Below are 22,796 nucleotides of genomic sequence, written 5' to 3'. Positions count from 1 at the left end.
ATTGATGGCGAGTCAACCTGAAGACTGGTGATACGTATTGTAGAAAATACAGCAGAGGCAGCTTCTGAAATCAAGGTAACAAGCAACCAGAGCAGTTTCATTTTATTCCTGTTAGGTCTCATTTTAAAAGTTGGACTTTAAATCAAAATTTTAAAAGTACCCAATTTAAATTCTACTTTTTGTAAACTTAAAACAGTTTCAACAATGACAATATTTTCATTTTTATTTTTAATATAAATATAAAAATTTAAACTGCACAAAGAAAAAAAAACAAAGAAGCAAAAACGTTATAACATAGTTATAAAATGCTTTAATAAATAGTTTTTTTCTGAACCACTTTAAGAACATGTCAAACAAACAAAAAAAAAAAAAAAAAAAAAAAGAAATAAAATTATGACAATTTATTCAGAAAAGGAACATAATACATCAAACCAGTTTGGGTGGACGGACCCTTCAAAAAGAAACGGAACATGTCAAAAAAAAAAAAAAAAAAAAAAAAAAACAAAACGCACTAAACATAACTAACATCCTGCTAAGCGATTCCTGCATTGTGGTATAAAATTATTTTCAAGCATTTATTTTCATTGGCCAAAAAGTTTACATCTTCAGATAACCACCTATCCTAGTGGTAACTGGATGTGTCAACAGCATATCAGGGAGAGAGTACAACAAAAAACAATTTGCCCACTTGCCCTTTTGAAAACCGTAAAGCCTTTAGGAGAAAAAAATAAAAATAAAATAAAAAAATGCTCAAGCTTTACATGCCAATAACTATTTTTTGAGGTAATTCAATCTTGAGTTTACCAACTTGGAGCAGAAAAAGCCCAAAAAAAAAAAATTGTTCCCTTCATCAAGCCTTTGATTTAACGAAACAAAAGAACATTATGTAATACTACTTTCTAATTAACTTTCAAGAAACTTCCAAGAAAATGAAAAAAGAAAAAGCCTTGATGTTTGGCATGACGGACATTTTATGTTTGATTGAAGCCAACATACATCTTTTTAAAACCAGAGCAAGGGCTTTTGAACATTTCTATATACTATTTACACATATCTATGCCAGGTCACAATGTAGGTACAAGTTGACCAATGTCTCACACAGATTATTAAACTTTCCTTTTTTGAATCTGGACAAGTAAAAAAAAAAAAAAAAAAAAAAAAAAAAAAAAAGTCTCCATCAGTCATAAAACCTGCCTTCTGCAACATAAATTAAAAAGGAATGGCATTGTAAAGAACAAAGAAATTCCAAAATATTGTTAATAAATCAAATATACAGAGCGATTCCTTTAATATATACATATTTACAAAACATATGTTTACAATTAGAAAATAAATGTCTCTATAGACAGGACCCTAGGAATCTGCTTATATATATATCTTTTTTTTTTTTTTTTGAAAAGCAGAAAATAGTCTTTGACAGTTGCTATAGAAAAAGTTTAATCTCAAGGCACTTGTCACATACATCAATACTGCAATCCTAACAAAAAGAAAAAGAATAAAAAAAAAAAAAAAGGACACTTAAGCCACAATTAAGGGATCTTGGATTTGCATCAATATTGTTCCTGTTAAAAGACCCTTAAGGCAAAAATCTTAAGAAGCCAACACTAGAAGCACAAAGTGGAGTGCTAGCAGGGCATAAGCATCTACACCACTTTGTCAGACAAAAACAGAAACACTGCAGTGTAGTGGACAACAGTTTAGCTCAAAAGGAGAAAAAAAACATTTATATATAAAAAATAAAATAAAATTACTTCCTTCTCTCAAATGGAAGAGTGTTTGGACGCTGTTCTTAAATTATAAACAATTAAAAAGAAATAAACAAAAAATACAGCTTGTAAACAAAGTATACAATTTTGCATAACAAATTTTACATGATAAAAAGAAAACAAGAAATACAGAGAACCTGTCTCCTCTTGACTTAAAGAGGACTTAAAGCAAACTTTATAAAAATAGCAACTATCAAAGAACATTTCTTTTTTGTCTTTTTTTTTTAGTTGTCACAAATAATTTATGTAGAAAGACTACAGCAACAAATAGAAAAAAATAACTTTTTTTTACATAATAAAGAAATTAACAGAGTCCAGATTTTAGTCCGGAACTGTACGTCCAGATGAAAAAAGGGGCTTTTGGTGGATATTGCTAGGCAAGAAGCCAAAGACCCCGCGTTGTGGTGGAAGGACCAGTTTTTCTTATTGGAGATGAATTCTGTCACTCCGCGTCTTATTCCTACCATAGGCACAAAGTCCTTTGTCTACAGCTCCAGCCTCTCTTTCCTTCAGTGGGATGTGTTCACATTTTTAACACAGGTGTTAACCTTTTTGTCATAGTCTGTCCGATGTGGTTTTTTCACTGGGGAATTTTTAGAGCAGTCAGCTTCTCCTATGCTTATAGAAGCCTTTATATATTTTTGTGAGAGGCACTCATCCTCCCCTGTGTCGTCCTCTTTATCCAATATATCCTCTTTCGTTGCCTCGTCGGAGGCAGAAGTTCTATTTTGGTTGTAAAGAAGGTTTTTGCATTCATACTGAATGTCTCTATAAGGCACCCCAATTGGGTTCCGTATTGGATTTAAAGGCTGACGTTGGTTGTTTGTTTCATGTTCCCGTCTTCTCTCGCGCTCTTTTCTTCGTTTTCGCATCCACCAGACACAAATGATTATGCAGGTGACCCAAACGATTCCAAACACAGCGCAAAGTACTGGTACAAGATAATCTGCAAATGAAAATAAATAAATATTTAGAAGTCAAATGCGTAATGTGCAGTTTGACAAAATAAAATAAAATCAGATCCTTTTTTCCCCCCAAACCCTCACATTCATCTAAGCCTCCTCTAAGCCTTCCTCAATCAAAAATCAAGGGCAATACATGAAGTTGGTCCTATGGTTTGCAGTTATCTGGAAAGGCTTTTCAATAAATTTTGAAGTGTCTGTAGGAATTTGTTAACAAGAACTTTTGTGAGGCCCTAGATGAGAAGCCCTGGCTCATACTAGTCCTTTCAATTTTTTCCAAATGCGTTCAAATAGAGATGAAGCCAGCCAGGGTAAGCTCCTTGAGTTCCTCCACACTATATGGTTTCGTAGCCCTGCATATACATATATACACATACACATTTACATATATACACATACACACACACACATATACATATACACACACACCACTTCTGATGCCCTAGCAAAGCAAAAAACAAACAATTGAATTTTATTTTCTTGGAATACCACATATTAAGCTTGGTTGTACAGGTAGTCACCGGGATAAGGACATCCGGGATACAGACGACTCCTGGATAGGAACAGAATGGGGCTTCCCTGCTCGTGCAGGACAGAGGGGGAAGGGGGCAGTTTGCATAACTTTGCAGAAATCTTTTGCTAAACACAGTTGAGACTGAGTTCTCCTGCAGCCTCCTGTAACTCTTTAAATGACCAACTCTGCAGTTGTTATGTGTTACTTTTTGCATATCAAAGCACAGCTTGCTCCAGAAGTTATTGAATGTCTAGGCTTTTTTTTTTTTTTGCTTTGTTTGTGTTTACCTCACAGTGAGGATTTTATGCATTGAATGACACCATGCTTCCTAATAATAGATTGGGACAAACATCTGTCCTAATTGCATTAAAATATTTGTACTTGTTGACACTTACATACAAATTCAACTTAGGAACAGCCTACAGTTCCTTTCTCATATGTAACCCAGGGACTACCTGTATATTATTTTTAGTAACCGTTTGTCCACTTCAAAATTTAAACCTGTATCCCTAAACCCAAATGCTGAGAAATTGGCCATGTTGTGGGGCTGATGGCTGATCTCTGAATACAATAAAAGTAATTTTTTTTGATTATCAATTATGTTAACTAAAAAATTATCTATAAACACGGGGTAATCTTCACCTAATTTGGTTGTTTAAATGGCTGCCATCATCGCTGGAAAACAGCAGTTTAACATCTGGGCCAGCCAATTTCTGTGAACTTTTTGATGGATAAAACACACCTGCATACTTAGGTGTGAGCATGGTCATATAGCACAAGATCCTTCAAAATGAATATTTCCATGCCCTGTTACATAATTTTCAGCAGAATTTTCAATCCAAGATAATGTACAATTCTACTCCGATAAAGAAGTGTTGTAGGTCACATGACCCAACACTAGGCTTAGATCATGTGCCAAGATCATTGTGGGGTCAACTTTTAGCCTTTTTAGCATAAAATGGCAGCCAACACAACACGCAGACAAGCAAACTTACAAACAATAGCATACAATTTCTTATCTGTACAGGTTTTTTCACTGCACATATTTGTAAAAACTGTTAGCATGAAACAAAAGTTTAGTCAAGTTTAGTCAAATACCAGAGGTTACCGACCTGAACTTCCACTATCGACCACAACGGTTTCAACTTTTACTTCCATGATGGCTTGCATGACCGTACTGTTTTGCCTTCTGGTGATGGCATTGACTATTGTATTGGCAGCATCTTGAATAAGGCTCTTGTCTGAACTCTCAGTTTGAGAGATGAACGACTGCAAGAAAAACACCTCGATTTAGCACATGGAATCTTTTAATAATAGCAGTGTTTAGAATTAGGTGTGCCTCTACATTTTTAGACATATCAATTTTCAAAATGGCTTTAATCTATGCTTCTATGTTTTTTTTTTTTTAAGAATTAAAATAACACACACACACTACACTGGTTCTGTTCTGGACACATGCTCAAAATTCCCATAAAGATCTTCCTGTTTGGACAAGTTTCATGTGAGTGTCTTCACAATAAAGCCCATTAAGTTGAAATGTGTCAGAGGTTCTGATGGGATACTTGAGCCCACTGTACCCAGAAAAATATAGCGGACCGTGTGCCAACATGATTAGTGTGTGGCATGTTTTCTAGTGCATTCTGTGGCTCATTCTGGTTCTATACCTGCCAACACCTGAAATGCCGAAACGCCATCACTACAAAGATAAAGTATAAAAGTATGTACAATAACATAGTGTTCATTAGTAAGCACTGCAAAACTGAAACCCTAATGGGAACACATTTGTAAATGGCATGGTCACCTTTTTACAGAATAAAAGCATACTTACCACTGCAACTTCTACTGCTTTTTCTGTTGCATAGGAGACATCACATACGATTATAAACTGTTGGTCTTTGGATACTGTCCTAATGGATGGTAAATATCGGATCTCTGAGCAAATGTTTTCCACTGTGGTTCCCTTGAAAGATAAAATAATGAGTCATTAACCATTTTACAGCAACATTTAAAATAAAATTTTCTGTCCATTGTGACAAAGCTAAACTGCAGACTAACGATCAATTTATATGGACTACTTTACCTGCCAAGGGATTTATATTTTTTCCACTCAATTTTAAATTCTATGCAACACAGCTCTGTTTTACAGGAAAGGAGACCATTTCTCTCTGCTGCAATTAAACTGTACTTGCAGGTCCTGGCACTATCTCATCTAGTGACTGAAAGTGAAAAAAAGTGGCACCCCAAAAAATGGCTCTCACTGAAATCTTTGCGGTAGCCGAATGCACACATTAAGCATTTTACTATGTGTTAACATGTATTTTATTAGGGCAGCCCGCCCATGGTTGTGTTAGGATGCCATTCATTCTACATCAGCTGACCAGGTTAAAAAAAAAATAAAAAAAATCAACACACACCTTACCTATACTTTATATGCTGCAGAACAAAAATACACTTAATAGATATCTTTACTAATTATGATTTATCATTTGAAGGAATAAAACATTGGGCAAGTAAAATTACGGTCAGCATTTTAACACAACCCACCAGGTTAACATATCAGAATTAATAATGTAAAGGGGAATAGATTTTTACCTGTGGCGTTTTCTCAGAGCTGAAGATTAAGGTAATCCGGGCACAGTTGTTATCCAGGTAGCCGGTGTTGGGCAAACATTTTACAATGTGAGGCCTGTCAGGTGTGCTGCATTCGCCCCATTCTTTGCACGGTGGTTGAAAGCATTTTGCTGATGAGATTTTTGGCTCACATTCCTGATCCTGGGGACACTGGTTCTTGTCATGACGTTTCTCCAATAAACAGGGCTTAGGTCCACACCAAGTCTAGAGGCACACATGATTTTACATTATATTTTACAAAGAACTATTATATGCATGATACACCCACTATGAAATACTGTAAGTAAGGCAGGCTATAGTATAGCAACGTGAAGAAAGTCTGTCCTCCTTTGGTATATGATGAATCTGAACACTCTGCCTTAAACACTACATTCTCTAATATTATATTTAACACCCAGCAAGCACAGAAAATACTAGCTGATCTGCTACAAATCATTTCAGATCTAAAGTACCTGCTGTGGGCTGACAAGACAAGGCATCAGCCCTGCCTATTTCTTAAACTAATAATCCCTCCTGCTGTTAATATTTCCAACATGAAGGTTATTTTGTATCATCAACATCCTAGCTTCCATATTAGACTACAGAGGTATGCACAAAATACACTATTTCTGGCAGGATACATTTTTTTGGCAAAGATATAACAAAATGCTTTCAAATAAATACTTAATAGGGAAGCAAATGGGTTCATGGTTATGGCTTACATAAAATGGTAATTATAACAGTGCAGAAGTAATCCACCAAGATTTGTTTTTGAACCCCTTTTTAGCTCAACTTTCAGTGCAACTCTTTTAGAGTTTATTAGAACAGATAAAGAATTACCATACCTTGGTACATTCTATCACCCCATCCAGGCAGTTGCAGATATTGCATTCCTCGTCCCATTTACTTCCATGGGGGTACTGCGTTCCTTTCAGCCAACAAGATCTTCCAAAGCCAATGACTAAAAGGCAGGAGGAAAAAACATGTCAGACAACAGGTCGGTTCAGATCTGCTGCCAAAATGTCCATATAAATGCTTACAGAAGTTCCCAGCACTTAGGCTGGATACAGCGAGCTAATTACCTTCCTGGCAGCGCAGCCCAGATCGTCCTGCAGGGCAGGTGCACTTGTAGCCGTTTATTTCATCTATACAAGTGGCACCGTACGCACAAGGGGAAGACTGGCATTCATCGATGTCTACAATAGATAAAAAAACAATAATATGAGCAATGCTTGGCAAAGCTCAGTTGTCAACACAATACACAGTGATCAAACATGGCTGAGACAGCTCCGTTTATAGTACAAAGTGTGCAATAGGGAGCAATGGCCTTTTTCAAGTGCCACACAGCTGCTTAGACCAAGCCATTTGATCTTGTCTGCTGTTTATTATGAGTATCTTGTGTACTTTATGGACAAAGTACTTTTACCTCCAAACAGAAGCTGTGCAAAAAGAAAAATACAACTGTAACTCTAGAAAACCATTTTAAAATCACAGAAGTGAATGCTAAAGTAATCTACAGCTTACACATAGTGTGTATTTTTAACGAATGCTGAGTCACATCTAGATCGTCACTCCTTTTTAACATTTATCGCACCTGGATAAAGCTATATTAAGCTGCGCTCAACTCAAATGGCTAAATTCACAGATTCAATTTCTATAGGAGCTGTTTTACCTGTCAGAAGACATTTATACTAGACAGGACAGCCAAAAAGATCACACCACACTGTTAGAGGTAAAATTCTGCTGACACCACCTGGCTCCAATCTATTGAGTGAACCGAGAATGTACACATGCTCTACTCTCTCCTTCAAACAAGATCCTCATTCACAGATCAGCATACACCTGAACAGATTGCATTTTACTGCTGCTTCTCCTGTCCAGCCTTATACAGGCATTTTACCACACAGGAAGTGCAAAAAAGCCTGCAACAGGGACACAAGTTATTCTATTAAATAAAAGCACTTCATCTTAGTTTGTGCTGCTGTTGGAAGGTACTCTCACCTTGCCTATCAAAACATGGTCTGTTTTACAGAAATTTAAGATACATCTCTATGACAAGACCCAGGGGAACAGTTAAAAACTGCCAAGAGTTCTAACTCTTCTCTGCTCTTTTTTTTAGGAGAATATGATGTGCAAAGGAGCTTACTTTTGCTACAATTCCATTTAAAGCAGTCGCCTAACTGGCACCTTGATATCACCAGTATGATGTAGAGAAGATGCCTAAACCCATGCTATTTTCTAGATCAGCAAGTAAAAAGAAAAGTCATCCAAATTTTAAAGGAAAATATACTTACTAATTCTGCAATCAGGTCCAGCAAATCCAGGGGCACATTCACAGCGAAACCAGTTTACACCATCAACACAAATTCCGCCATTGTAGCTAAAGAAACAAAACCCTTTATAAATGACTGCACAAGGACATTCCCGGAATTCAACTTTAAGTAATGCAAGTTGGCAGACCCCAACATATAGAAAGCACTAATAGGACCCCCCCACCCAAAAAAAAAAAATGGGGTTGCTAGCAGGTGTACCAGCTAATACATTACAATAGATCAGATCAATATTGATATCCAAGTGTCAATAGACACAGGAGAACTGAGAAAAAAAAAAGTACTCACCATGGGTAGGGATTGCAGTCATTGGTATCTATAAAAAAAAGAAAGAAACAAGTTTTAAAAAAATATCAACTTAAAAATAATCTAAACAATTTTAAGAATATATATATCTATATCCCCACCTAAAAATCTTTTTTTTATTATTTTTGCAAAAACAGGTTATGCTGTGAAGTAAAAGGAAGACATAAATGCAGTAGACAATGTCAACTCCAAATCATTGGGGTGACTTTACAATCATTTGATTACTTTGCATTACAACCAAACAAGATCTACTGGCAAGGACACCATCTGTCTTTACAGCTTGATATCATCAGTTGGTTGAGCTGGAAAAATCAAGGTGTGTGTTTATATACACACTACCTGTTTACCTACAAAAATCCCACTGAACATGTATCACCCCAAACTGTACAAAGAACAAAATTCCCAGATGTAGAAAGTTATGAAAAGGACAAAGCTTGCTAAATAACACTAACTACTTTTAGGCAGAATGTGACAGGTTCCCTTTAAAATCTAGTAAAAAGGAACAAATCGTGCTGGAAAAGGGTGAAGAGCAGGCCACATCAAGCTATATAAAAATGCCTGCATATCATCTCATCTGTCTTCCTTGGGTCTTCTGAATACATAAACACAAGCTTCTTTTTCATAGCCTCCAGCTATCTCCCATCCCAAATGAGTCAAGTATGTTGGCAAATAAATGAAAAGGATAAAACATGTTAGGAGACACACCTATATCCTAAAGGAACAAAAAAAAAAAAAAAAAGCAAGACAGACTTACTCTGCGTGCAGGTACGTCCCTCCCATCCTTCTTTACACATACAAGAAAAGGAATCTCCGTTGCCCACGCAAGTACCACCATTTGCACAGGGGTTGGGAGTGCAGCTGCTGTTCTTGGCTGTACAGAAAAACATTAAAATTATTTTCATTTTACTTTTCCTCTAGTCAGGATGTGTTTTTACAGCACCGACATTCCACAGAATTTTACAATATTAGATTGTTGCCTCTTTTGTTGGCAAAGACTACTGTCAATGATTCCTACAAGCATATTTATTAAATCAAGAAGAAACTTCGAGCACCCCGAAAACTTAGAGCGTACCAGCAAGCGTTGAACCCGTAATTGCCAATGAGATTGTCCTAGTAAAGGCTGTGGTTGTCAAGTGGACCACTGATAGCAGAATCCACCCCGTGCTATAGGTTTTGTACATTACTTACACATCTCCAAGTATTGGCCATGTTAGAAACCGAGACAGATTTTGGTACTTTTGTGCCTTAGCCCAATGGTCAAAGCACTATACAAACATGACTATTCCAGTGGCTACCAACTCACAAAATTTCACTTTATGTAGTAGATTACACTGTACTGTCACTGGATTGCACAGGTTAGGGAGCATGCTGGAGCATGGGGAGGGTAAGGAATATTTTTTTTCTCTTTTACACATTGAGTGTAGTAACCATACCACCTACAACAGAATAAAAGTAGAGCAAACCAAAGCTTATGTAATTCCTGATGTCTTAAAAAAGTAATTTTATTCTCACCAATATTACAAGTGGCTCCTTCCCATACCGAAGTGCAGAGGCAGCGAAAGGTGTCTCCAGTATCATAGCATGTACCCCCGTTACTGCAGGTGTTTGAATCACATTGATATTCACCTGTAGGAAAGTATTTGAGAGTCAGTAACAGGGTTCCATATGGCATCTGAAATGGGCAAAGCATTATTCAGTGCAGAATGGCCCCTAAAAACAGTAATTATTATAGGATTCCACTGAAAAAGGTCAGACAACTACTATCAGATTGCAAAATGATTCAATTTGCATTAAAAAGATTTTACTTACGTGAATGACAGGTTTTGCCTTTCCATCCATTCACACATTGACAGACAAAATCATTGACCAGATCGATACACCGGCCACCATTCTGGCATGGATTTGGGTTACAGTCATTGTAATCTAGCATAAAATGGAAACTTATTGTAAAATAGGCTAAAGATAACTATAATCATATGACAAAAACACGCAAATTACATCTAGATAAACTAATCACAACATACAATCCAAAAATTAGGTTTGACTTACTTATATCACAGAACTCTCCACCCCAGCCATTTGGACAAAAACACTTGAATGAGTCGATTTCATCTGTACAAGTGCCACCATTCTTGCATGGATTGCCAAGACAGTCATTTATGTCTAAAATAGAGGGTAAAAGGTAAGTGGCATCTAAAACAAAATATTCTTTACGATTTCAATGGAGCTGGGAACGGTGAAGAATCCCGTTAATTGCAGCTTGTACCTCCACTGAGGAAAATGAGCTGGGTACCAATTTCCCCTAGGAAATCACCAATGTTTTTGCTACCAGAACAGGAGATCTAGGACACATCTAAAGTATTTCAGTGACAACAGTGTAAAAGGGGATCCATAACTTTGGAGAAATTTCCTCTTACTTGGTGTTGTGCACCAGGACAGGAGTGTAGGGTGACACTTTCCAAAGGTATACAGATGGCAACAAATATAAAGGGTTCCCCCTCATTTCCTGTTGGTTGTTTGGATTTCATATTAAAGAATGCAACAGGTAGAGCTGGAACACCTAAAGTTGTGTAGGTAGTTTATAACTCCAGGACAGCCACAGATGTGCCCCTGCCATGTCAAAGCCCTCTTCTCTTCTGGCAGGGTCTAATTTAAATATGCGCTCATCTATATATATTTTTTTTGTGGTTGTTGGGGAAGAAGCAAATAGGAATATCACCTTGGCCTTTAGGATGTACAAACAAATAAGGCCGTTATATGTTAACAACATGCATAAAAACTGGTAAATACATATATTCTTTTGGGAAGATTGTTGAAGTGGTTTGGTGACAGGGTTTTTAAGAAAGGGTTATTAACTACACTTATAGCACACGAATCATCCTTCTATTGTAGCTTATTAACTATTTCAGACTGTAAGAGGCCAAGGAAAGTCTGCTTGCGTTATTTGTGCCTGTAAACACTGGGTCTAGAAAAGATGCACAACCAGAAACCTGCCAAGTATTCCCCAGTTTTCTCAGTTACCTTAAGGATATAAAAAGCCAAAAGGTTTATTAAGCACAAGCAACCACTGCAGAAGCTACTGGGCACCATCATCCAGAATTTTAGGGTGCAACGCCAGTTTCAGCAATTGATGCTTCTTTTCAAGCTGGGAGGAAAGAGGACACTCTGCCCATGCTGGAGAACTGAAACCTGATGCTCTTAAATGTGCATTTTCACCCAGAAGTTAACCCTAACATGGCCCAGTGATAGAGAGAGATACTTCCATGTATGCAAATACAGGGCAGTGTTTTTAAAGTGTAGCAATTCTTTGCAATGTTGCATTCAACATAAAATGAAACACTATACCAGATACACACAGAAAAAAAAAAGTCCTCTTGACTTACTCTCATGGCAATAGGCCCCAGTGAAGCCTCGGTTGCAGGAACAGGTGAAATTCCCTCCAGGCAGACTAATGCAGCGTCCGTGAGGCCCGCAGACATTGGAAGAGATGTAACGGATACCTTCCTGGGTGGCATTAGTGGAGACCGCTATTGTACAGCTGTCTATGACTAAAAATAAAAAAGAAGGATGCATTAATGATACAGAGACACTCGCCATCAGCTGCAAAAGGGTGTGCTGACAAAAACCCACAAGACGGGAATTCTCCACTTAAAAACTGAAATAGAAACCACACTAACATTTGTGCCGTTGTGACCCCGTTTTCTCTGTATGCATCTACAAATACAGCCATGACCTGGCTGGAGAGGATCTTTTTGATCATCAGAAGTTTTAACCCTTTCTCACTGTAGTAAAAAAAGCCTCTCCTCTATCGATAGTTTCAATATTCAATACTTCCAAGATGTAGAATTTCATTTTAAAATAAAACCTTCTGGATAGAGTTGGGCTTCACGCCCATGTGCAAGCTATAACAGATTGCACAGACATGTCCTGTCATCTAGCATTTAACTTGAGTGCCCATAAAACAGATATTATTAAAAGTGTGTGGCCTACCTGCACCAATATGGGCTTTTGTCCTTTTCTCAGGCACAATGACTAAGCCTGATGTGAAATTACATCTAGTTTATAGGAAATTATAGGAATTTACCACAAGGACCTTATATATGGATATATATATATATATATATATATATATATATATCTATATATCTCAACGTCTAAAAACTACACTTCTCTTTTAGCCAGGAAAAATTTGTTGGACGTATGCACAAAATTCAAACATTCCACTCACCTTTGCATGATCCATCCTTGCAGTGATCTTTAAGATGAGAACAATTCTTCCCATCATAATCATCAGAACATGCACAGTAATAATCTCCACCTAGGTTGTAGCAGGGGGCTTTATTCTGGCAAGGGTTAGGGTCACACAAGTCAATATCCACCTAAGGAGAAAAAACAAAAACAAAAAGCCAAGTTAAAATGAATAGTGTCAAAGTGCTCAACATTATCTCAGGAAACAACAGCAAAGCGCTTGGAAGTGATTGGTTGTAGCATTCAAAGTGGCTGCAATGAGGTTGCAGAAGATAATGGAATCATTAAGCAAGAAGTGATTTAAAGGCAAAAAAAGTATTTATATAAAACAAACAAAAAAAAAAGCAAATATATAACAGCAAACTGAACATTATCCATTATATAGGGTTTACATGCAATTTAAAGGACTTCATTCCACTAAGGAAGAGCAGTTGGATAATCAATTATACAATACAAAATATTAGCATACCAAAGTACCAGGGCCAACAATATGCATGTTTGAGAATGTAAACAGGAAATAATTCTTAAAAAAAAAAATTCAAACCACAATGGGAGCCATGCTGATGAAAGTGGTAACTGAGCTAATAAATGTCTATCCTTTTGAATGTATGGCTGCAACACATGGGAAAACACATGAGGTTTTTCAAATTCCCAATATAAAACAAAAAATAAACAATATAGATAAAAACATAAATGAATGAAACTCTTGGCACTGACCGACCTTCAAGGAGACCATCAGAGAATACAAGAACTGGATTATCCAAGGCTTAAAACTGAAGGTTCAAAAACAAGTCTCTAAACATTCCATTAACTGTACAGTTTCCATACTGGCTTGTATTTCACTGCCCGTTAATCCTGAACACAGAAATAGTGCAATGAAAAAGGCCTGTGGTCAAATATCCAAGCAACCTTTTTGCTGTTGTCGTAGAGCTGGTGCAACTAGTCAGACACATTTGTGCTACACGTTAAAAAGAGATGGCACCTCTACTTTTGTGTGCAGCAGGCAGGAACCGGCTGCTTTGCCATGAAAAATAAAAAGGGGGATTGCACGAAACAATAAAACATAATGCACTTTGGTTTTTACAGGTTCACGGTGTCTGCAGTCACTATTAGGACAAAAATGCCAAACTTAAACAAATGTTAAAACCATGTAAACCTTTAGGCAGTTATGTCCTTTTAAGGCAGTCCATCTTAATAAATGGCTGTCTACTTGTCTTGACATTGGTTATTAAAACCAGATACAGGAATTTTGTCACAAACCTAAAATGTTACAGTTTTATGTCTTTGTGAGGAAAAAAAAATAGTTGGAATTTTAAAATAGTGAAATTATGCATTTTGTGATCTCTCAAATGTACAGGGAAAAAAACTAAAACCTAACAGGTATTTACTTGAGTAATGGGTAACAAAATTTCCTCTTTCATAAACAAAACACCTTCATTCTTTGATACATTTATCGGTAGTTTTTGGACTGCATGCACTACAACAATTGCTGCAGGACATTTCTAAAGGTCGAGTTTTCTGAGGGTGACAAGTTGACCATTAATACCCACATGCAGGATCACAATTGGGTGACTGAGGCAGACAGTTGTCACCTTACAATAGTAAAAGCTTAACATAGACCTACATGGCAGGATGATCAGATGCCAATTTAATGAAATCCACATTTTTTTAACTTTAATTATTTCTAAATCATTTATAAGATATTAGTGATGCGGTTTACATATACTTTAGATCTTTGGGTATTTTGCAGCTCGTAATAATAAATTATTTTACAAAATTTTGCTGCAAAGAGAAATGCTTTACTGATTTGACTTTTTTGAATGGTCTATGGTTTAGAAGGCAATATACACTGCAGAAACTTTAGCAGAAGTCAGATCTATTGTCAGATATCCTACAGCCTAACAGAGATTACAGTCATGTCACCAATTGTCCTCTTTGGCAACCTTCTCAATGACAGACAATGCATGGAGACAATCAAATCTACATAACAGGTTCATATGGTTCATAACAGGTTCATATGGTTCAACATATTTAATAGCCTTCAGAAAATAAGGATATTGCCAAGCATTGGATCAGTCAAACGAAGATCAAGAACTCCATAATGAAAGAAACAGAAAAGCTGAGCTCTGGGAATCAGTTTCTATTCCACATTTCCATGTCTGGCTGTGTGATAACAGTTCTAGTAAGCTATATTATGGAGGGGGGGTATCGGTTACATCAATTTGCCTTCAGTTACTAAAACCCATGTACAGGATACAGCATTTCATCATTCTAGTTTAGTTTAAAAAAATTTGCAGAGCAAATAGAGGATTAGAGGAATCGGGACTCTGCACAAATGAAAAAAAACAAATCCTCCAGTGCAAATGACAAGTCTTCCTGTCTCCTATAAAAGTGCAGTATCCCGGATGACACGTTCAAAATGAAAAATAAAGCAGAAGAGGGAACACTCGCTGGCAACCAATCAGCCATCCACAGAAACCTCTAGCGGAACACTTGTTAGGAAGGGGAACCCATGTCTGCCACCTCCCTGATGGAAAGCAGTCCTCCTAATACACAGTTATTAATACACTTGGGGCTTCTGGAAAGAGATTTGACAGGGACTAAGCAGACTTATAGTGCAGACATCATAGTGGCAATACACCACTTTTTTACTATATTCTAGGAGAATGAGGCATATACTGAAAAAAGGGTTCTCCATTCACTATTTATGGAATATAAAGGTCATGGATGACCTTCTACCTTCCATTTGTTACCAGTACTCGAATGTTAGGAGAGCAGAAAAGGATGCTCTGCCAACCAAAATTGTTAACAATCCAATTAAAAACCTGGCATGACCATGTGTATGCCAATCATTTTCAATGATTGGCATACACATTGTTCCTTTAGAGGCTGCTAGGGGTTCCTTGATCTGTGGCCAATTGTCGTCCTATTTATTGGTACTGAACACTACTTGGTGGAGCAAACTGAAGGATCTTTAGCCATCTCTAAAGCTGACATTCTGACTACCATCAAAAGGGTATTCTTCCCAATACCCACCCCAATGCAAAATATGTTTTCCCCAATTACACCCAATGAATTTGTGTTAACAAGGGTCCCTCTGAGACCTCAAAACTGTTTGAGGTGTTCCACTAGGTCAAAAAAGTAGGGATATATTGGAAATGGATGGCAGTACGTGATACAGGGGAAAAAAAGCATTTTACGCTCATTTAAAAGAAATTACAAGCTTGAAATGATAAGAAAAACTCTAATTTGAACCTAAGAGAGCTGACCAGTAACAGATCTTGTGGTAATCCAACTACTTCCACATAAACAGCAATAGAAGCATGGGGACTCCTAAAAGACCAATAGGGGCACAGTGACAACAGCTACTCTGAGTTCTCTTACTGGAAGGCTATGTAAACAATCCTCTACAAGCTTACCGTGTGGAAACTCTTACTGCAAGCCCACGCTTAACTTTTCATGGATACAATATAAGGACAGTTCTCAGAAAATCAGATTAGTTGTAATAAAAGCAGATTACATCAATCCTGTATGGGTACGGTATACAAGCTAACGGGAACCTTGCCGAGAACCAGTAGTTCCCTGAAAGCCTAAACAAGATGGGGATGTAGTGCAGTGTTCCTACAACCCTTTGGGCAAGTCAGGCTATACCAGACATCACAGCAAGGTTCTGCACCTCTTTTCAGACCCCACAGCCTTGGTGTTTAAGACCTAGGCCAGCAAGCATTGGGGCAGTGAAAGATATTTTCTTTTGGGGCATTAAAAGGTTCTGTTTTACAGCTAGCGTCAAATTAAGGATTACCCAGTACTCCGCTCCCAGTACTCATTTTTCATGCAGGGAGTGGCAAATAATAAATTCTTTCAACAATCCAAAATTTGCAGCAACATGATTAAGGATCCAAAGATTTAATAATGCCCAGGGAGGAATGCTTTATTTGTACTAGCACGTCCCGTGAAGTTGACAGCACAAACACAGCTCAGGGAGCTCAAGGACAGTAAAGGATTGTTTCATTCACCCGTGTTCAGCTCTCAGCCTGAACAAAGCAAGTGAGAAAAGGCAGATTTCTTCTTTAGATGTCCCCCTATCAGCAACATTCATATGTTTCCTTTGCTAGTATAAATTTCCCTTTCCAGTTCAAGTTTAATAGTATGTACCAAGGATATAGACAAGAGTTCCCAAGCTTCCTGCAATTCAAATACTTACAACTGGCCCCTTGATCTTTTATAGCCAAACTGACTACAACCAAAATTGTGAAAAACAGCAGTACGAGCATTGTCACCCTATTATAGAAAGTGGAAAAACAGATCTAATAGCAGAATTAATAGGTATTAGTTTTATTTTGTCCATTGTTGAACTGGGGGGGGGTGAAGGAAAAGACAAAAGTCACATACTGCTCCTTTCAATGTTCAACACTGCTTGGATACAATCGAACAAATTTGCTTATTCACACAACATATCAAGTAGCAGATCCATTAATATATAATGTAGCAAGCCTTGGATTGCTCTAGTTTAATCGAGAGATAGATTTCCACAACACTTGAACGATAGCACAAACATGCAGCAGCAGCTCTTACCTCACATGTGGTGCCAGCATAGCCAGGAGGACAGCGGCAGTGGAAACCATTGACCAGGTCGTCACACACTCCTCCATTCTGACATGGATTGCTGGCGCATTCATTCACTTCGATCTCACAGTTTTTTCCAACAAAGCCTCGGGGGCAAATGCACCGGTAACCATTTACCTTATCCTAATCAAAAGAGTAGCCAGTGTACAAAGTTAGAGTTTAAATTTCAGTTAGGTTTTCAATGGGCAGAAAACAAACTAACAAGTTCTATCTTGAACAGAAAGTAATAGAGAAATTTGCAGAACAGAAATATGAAAGCCACCACTGCCAACTTAGGGTAGGCTTATTTAAATACTTGCTCAGGTGGGGGACCAGCAAAGACACCCAGCATGCTAGTAGCAACTTATTTAAAATAGTCATGCAGAAAGATGATGCAGATCTTGCAGCATCAAAATAAAAAAAAAACCAAGGTGGAATCAGCAGCTCCCATATTTTTGTTCTGACAAGTTACCATTAAATGCTGTGTAACCATCTTAAAACATACAATGCCAATGATCACCATTTAGTTATTCTTTAATCTGATCACAAGCAGTATAAGTAAAGATCTTCTCTGTCTGAGGGTACCATCAGATTAGAGCCCTGGCTGACTATGACTGCTAGTATTGTGCCACTGTGGTTGTTGAGAGATGGAGTATGGACATACTACTGGCAAACATGAGTGTACATGTTTATGAAAAGTGTGAAGGGGTATCTTGCACATAAAGCTGCCCTTTTTTGATCTACAGTTTTCTTTGTAAAGCAGCCACAGCTGGAGAAGAAAAGCCTTTCCCCTGCTAGCATGTTACAGAGGACCCCTGTTCTTGGTGTGGTAGGTAGGTGTTCTGCAGAGGACTAGCATGCCCCTTGCTGAGGCAGACCAACTTTTACAGAAACAGTAGTGCTTACAAGCAGAAGGAGGATTCTTTTGAGCACCATACTGGTAGTGGACAGACTTTTTCTCTTCAGGTCAGTGATTACAATTTGTAAATATTTAGCTGGAAGGTATTTTACCTATTCATACAAATAAATGTTAAATGTAAAGAAAATTGCAGCTCACCTTGCAAATGCCTCCATTCTGACACTGGCCGCGGCATTCGTTAATATCTACAAATAAAATATATTCTTATAGCATATATTCACAGCCACAAAAAGAAAATAAATAAAATATCAGACAGAAATGAGCAGGTACAAAGACCCAAGAGCCTTCAATTCATTGGGGATTGATATGTCCCAAGCATGTGCTTCCAAAGAACATTGGGACTTTAATTTTACATGACTAAAGGCTGACAGGTTTGTTAAAAGTTTGGAATTAGAACATTTTAGTTCTTTACACATGTTTCAATAACATATAAAATCTGTAAAATGGATGATAGCTCAGTAATATAATTTGTGTGTGCGATTATATACAGAGTGGATAGAGAAGTTAGCTTCAAAGGAACTATTAAATACTAACTGATGTGACAGTTAATTCCTGTCCATCCTGGAATGCAGACACAGTAATATCCACCAATCAGATTTCTGCAAGAATAAGCATTAAAACAGGGTTTTCCCTCACACTCATTAGCATCTGTGAAATGAGACAAGAAAAAGAAAAAAAAAATCAACACACCGTTAAAAGCATCCCAAACACCAAGCAGAAAACACCAAAGGATTAAATACTAGTTACAGATTACTACTATACATGCAAACATTTTTATATTCATGCTTCCCACTGTATTAGCAGTATACAAAATCTAGCAAGTTCATGCAGGATTATTTAAAAACCAAAGCAAAAAAAAGCAGGTCTGTAGTGCTAGTATTCCAGCATGGGAATCCAGGAGTGGCCAGAGAGCTCCTTGCACTACCTGCCTCAACAAATAGGTCAGTTTATGTAAAGATTAAAGCACAGGTAAAGCCAACAAAGTGTGGGAGACATTTAATTTCCCTTTAGCTTTGTAAAAGAAATGTAAAGGGAGTGCCTACCAGCTCTTTTAAATGTATTCTTGAAAGCCTTACCCTCTGCTAATTACAAATGAAAAGGTGATTGATCTAGTGGTCATGATTCTTTATATGGATTTATTTTGGCTGGTGTCTAACTGATGGGCGGTTAAGGGCAGTGGTGTACTTTCACTCTTACCCCTGAAGTGTTTAGGATGTCGCGGCATCAGAGATGAACACTGCCAGGGCAACCTGTGATGTGAGCCACCAAACTCATTAGACAAATCTCACAAGTTCAGGTGAAAACCTGAGTGGAATGCAATTATTCTACTTGTTCTCAGCATTCACTACTTCTGTATCCAACCCACTTATTCCAGAGAACAAGGGAAGGGCCAAATGTCTTTTTTGGCCATTTCTACTGTCCCATGTAAACTAAGTCTTTATAATTTAGGCGCCTTGCCTATAAGCAATATGCTTATCTGCCACAAATGGCAAACAGAGAGCATAAAGGTCCTAAAGGTATTTTGCAAATACATCCTGTACTTAACCGGTATGGATTTCCCTTATTTTTACTCTATAGATCAGAACCTAGGAGAGTATAAAAATGTTACAGCTGCAGTGCAAGAAGAGCCAGGTTGTATATCTCTGGCCACAACCTAAATAACTTAATTAGGATAATGGGCTGTTTAACATGCATGTGCCCAAATTGAACTACAAAGTTGGTAGGCTTAGCCACAAAATTAAAAAAAAATACAATACAATTAGTGCTACAACAAAATATTGACCAAAAGAGTCAACCATGAATATTCCCACCACCAGGTATGTTAATGTTTAATAAAACAATCCCACCACCAAACATGTTAACATTCAATAAAACCATCCCACCACCAGGTATGTTAAATGCAGTAAAACCATCACCATTGTTAAGAAAATGCAAGTTAATACACTACAGACGTATTAATAAAGAACCCGTAAACTGCATCAAGGATTGGACTCTGGAAGGCTTTTAAAAAGACCTTTAGATGACAATATGCTGTTACATAGAGCAAACAATCAGATGTGTATTGTTATAGCACAAATTCTAAAAGGTTTTGCTTCAAGAAATTAGCTGTAATGAATTAAAAACTATTGAGCTGGAACAAAGCCAATACTTTTCCCCAATTGCCTAAAATATGTTTTTTTCCCCCCCATCTAGGCAAATCCTAGAGAGAAGTTTAAGTAGCGGTCATCTGTGCCGTATCTTCATCAATAGAGTTATACATTTATGGTCGCTGTACAGTGTCTAACAATACTGGGAAGAGGTTTCCAGGAATGGCTTACCCAGCTGACAGGTGGTTCCAGCCCACTGTGGAGGACAAAGGCACTCAAAGCCATTAATTAGGTTTTTACAGATTCCTCCACTAGCGCAAGGGTTGGATGCACATTCATCAATGTCTGAAATCAAGAGGGTTGAAAAGCAAAGTTTGTTAATGATGCATTTGTATCTCAAAATATCTGTGCAGTTCTGTTTCGGGTAACTACTTATTACAGTAGTCATTAATCAAATACCTAAGCTGCTAGTTTTGTTATTCTGCAGATCAGGGGTCCTCAAATTCACTCTAAGATTTAGAATCCACACACACTTAGTATTTCTCTAATAGGTGGCAGTAAATGAAGTAACAATGGTTTACATAGTCAAACTCCACCTAAACTATAATCTGTCAAGTATGTAACTCTTAGGGACTGAAGTTCAGGAACCCTGATGTACATGTACCCAAATTATCTATTCAACCCATGGATAGGTAAAATGTAAATGTAGGGAAGGAGTTTACATTCCAATTTTTAACATATTTGCCTGCAGGTAGCTTTAAAGAAACCTGCCGTGGTACTATGGACCTTTCTTTTAAAAATGCTAGTTATGTGGTTACCAAGCCAATGACTGGCAAGGAAACTGATTTAGGAGGTGAGCTTTCATGTTTTCCATTATATACTGGTCACACAATTAGCACCTGTGTGATACATGATTTAATACAGCTACTTCAATCACTAATCCAGGTGAAAGTTATAATTAAAAAATAAAAGCTTACCAATTGCACAGGTGGGTCCAGTCCAACCAGGAGGGCAATGGCACTCAAATCCGGAGGAGACTTCATGACAGATGCCGTCATTAGCACAAGGGTTTGAAGCACAGGCATGTTTCGCTTAAAAACAAAAATTTGCTTGTTAACACTTTTTTTTTTTTTTTTTAAAAACCTTGGCAAGGTATGCGACAAGTATGTCCATGCATCAATGTACAAATATTTGGCTGTCACAAAAAGAAGAAGATGGATACAAGACTTAAAAAAAACTAGTAACACAGCCAAAGAAAGGTCAAAGAACATTCATTATTTGTACAAAAAAAAGTTACAGTCCTACTTCATTGTTCTTAAACCAGTTTAACACATGCATAGTGTGTGACATGCAAGGGCATCAGGCAGAGTATAGAAAGCAATGTCTGATGGTCCCACTAACGAGTTGCACTGCAGTGTGTTTTTCACTGCTGAACACACTACTACCTTTTTGTGTGTTGTCTCATTAAACGTAATAAATTAGGTCAGCACCACATAAGTTCTAGGGTGAATGTAGCCCAACAGTCTCAAAAATGGACAGAATAAGCATCCAAGGAAAGAAGGTAACCTGTTTTATTATCTTACCTATTTCACAGTTCTTCCCTGAATAGCCATCAGCACAAGCACATTCATATTTGTCAGGCTCTGTATTCCTGCATGTTCCTCCATTTAAACATGGATGATGAGTTCCACAGTAGTTCAGATCTGAAAGGCAAAAAAAAAAAAAAGAAAAAAAAAAAAAGAAAACCTTTAGGCTGTATTACACTGGATTTTGACTGCTGTTTAGCAGCAGACAATGAGGGCCCACACAAACCCCAAAAGCCTGATTTGAACACAATAGTATAGATCTGCAAGAACGTGCAATTAACTTTTTCTGTCTGTCCTGCTGGCCTTGAGAAATGCTCCAGTTACAACAGACTGTCCTGGAGGAATGGTTTAAAAAATGCTTTACTTACCCTGGGCAAAAAAGGGGGAGGGGGAGGATTAAGAGACCGAAATATGCTGCAAACCACCCATCAGTCCTCTAACTTACCTCTGTAGGTACTGTTTTTTCTGGAGGGCACATAGGAACGTTTTGTCCATTTACCAGTTCATGGATGTGTTTTTCAGTGGAGATCAACCTCTTCTGTAAGCTGCTGTTATTGGGAACTGCAAATTGTCTCTTAAGATCTGTGGCAAGTTTACAGAGACAATTTGCTGTTCCCAACTACGGCCCCCTACGGAAAAGGTTTAGCTCACCAACAGAAGAAAAGTAGTATGTGCTGCTAAAAAGACTTTTTTGACTTCTGTACTTCTCTTAACTTTTTAATAGGATAAAATGCTACAAGCTACCTACAGCAAGCCAGTGAAGGTGTTGTCTTAAAGCATGAGAACAATAGTCACAGAAAATATTTTGAGGTTTCTGAAACAAGGAACTCTGATACAACACTGGAACATTCAGTCTCATTATT

General features: G+C 37.5%; 1 protein-coding gene across 1 annotated transcript in view; it reads right to left on the bottom strand.

Annotated features, from left to right (window-relative positions):
• Positions 1-472: 472 nt before the first annotated feature.
• JAG2 (jagged canonical Notch ligand 2) overlaps positions 473-22,796 on the bottom strand; it is a 57,224-nt gene continuing 34,900 nt past the window's right edge. Inside the window, exons 7-26 of the mRNA XM_072427659.1 lie at positions 21,931-22,050; positions 21,325-21,438; positions 20,579-20,692; positions 18,795-18,908; positions 18,399-18,445; positions 17,312-17,485; positions 12,717-12,867; positions 11,872-12,036; positions 10,538-10,651; positions 10,298-10,411; positions 10,001-10,114; positions 9,243-9,359; positions 8,471-8,498; positions 8,147-8,232; positions 6,935-7,048; positions 6,698-6,813; positions 5,835-6,077; positions 5,071-5,202; positions 4,355-4,511; positions 473-2,712 (exon numbers count right to left, since the gene is read on the bottom strand). Of these exons, the coding sequence (XP_072283760.1) occupies positions 2,276-2,712; positions 4,355-4,511; positions 5,071-5,202; positions 5,835-6,077; positions 6,698-6,813; positions 6,935-7,048; positions 8,147-8,232; positions 8,471-8,498; positions 9,243-9,359; positions 10,001-10,114; positions 10,298-10,411; positions 10,538-10,651; positions 11,872-12,036; positions 12,717-12,867; positions 17,312-17,485; positions 18,399-18,445; positions 18,795-18,908; positions 20,579-20,692; positions 21,325-21,438; positions 21,931-22,050 (2,771 nt within the window). The 3' untranslated portion in view covers positions 473-2,275. The remainder of the gene's footprint in view (positions 2,713-4,354; positions 4,512-5,070; positions 5,203-5,834; positions 6,078-6,697; positions 6,814-6,934; positions 7,049-8,146; positions 8,233-8,470; positions 8,499-9,242; positions 9,360-10,000; positions 10,115-10,297; positions 10,412-10,537; positions 10,652-11,871; positions 12,037-12,716; positions 12,868-17,311; positions 17,486-18,398; positions 18,446-18,794; positions 18,909-20,578; positions 20,693-21,324; positions 21,439-21,930; positions 22,051-22,796) is intronic.

The sequence above is a fragment of the Pyxicephalus adspersus genome, chromosome 12, assembly GCF_032062135.1.
Source record: "Pyxicephalus adspersus chromosome 12, UCB_Pads_2.0, whole genome shotgun sequence".
Taxonomy (NCBI): domain Eukaryota; kingdom Metazoa; phylum Chordata; class Amphibia; order Anura; family Pyxicephalidae; genus Pyxicephalus; species Pyxicephalus adspersus.
Note: the sequence above shows the minus strand (reverse complement) of the source record. Positions and strands in the feature narration are given on the sequence as shown.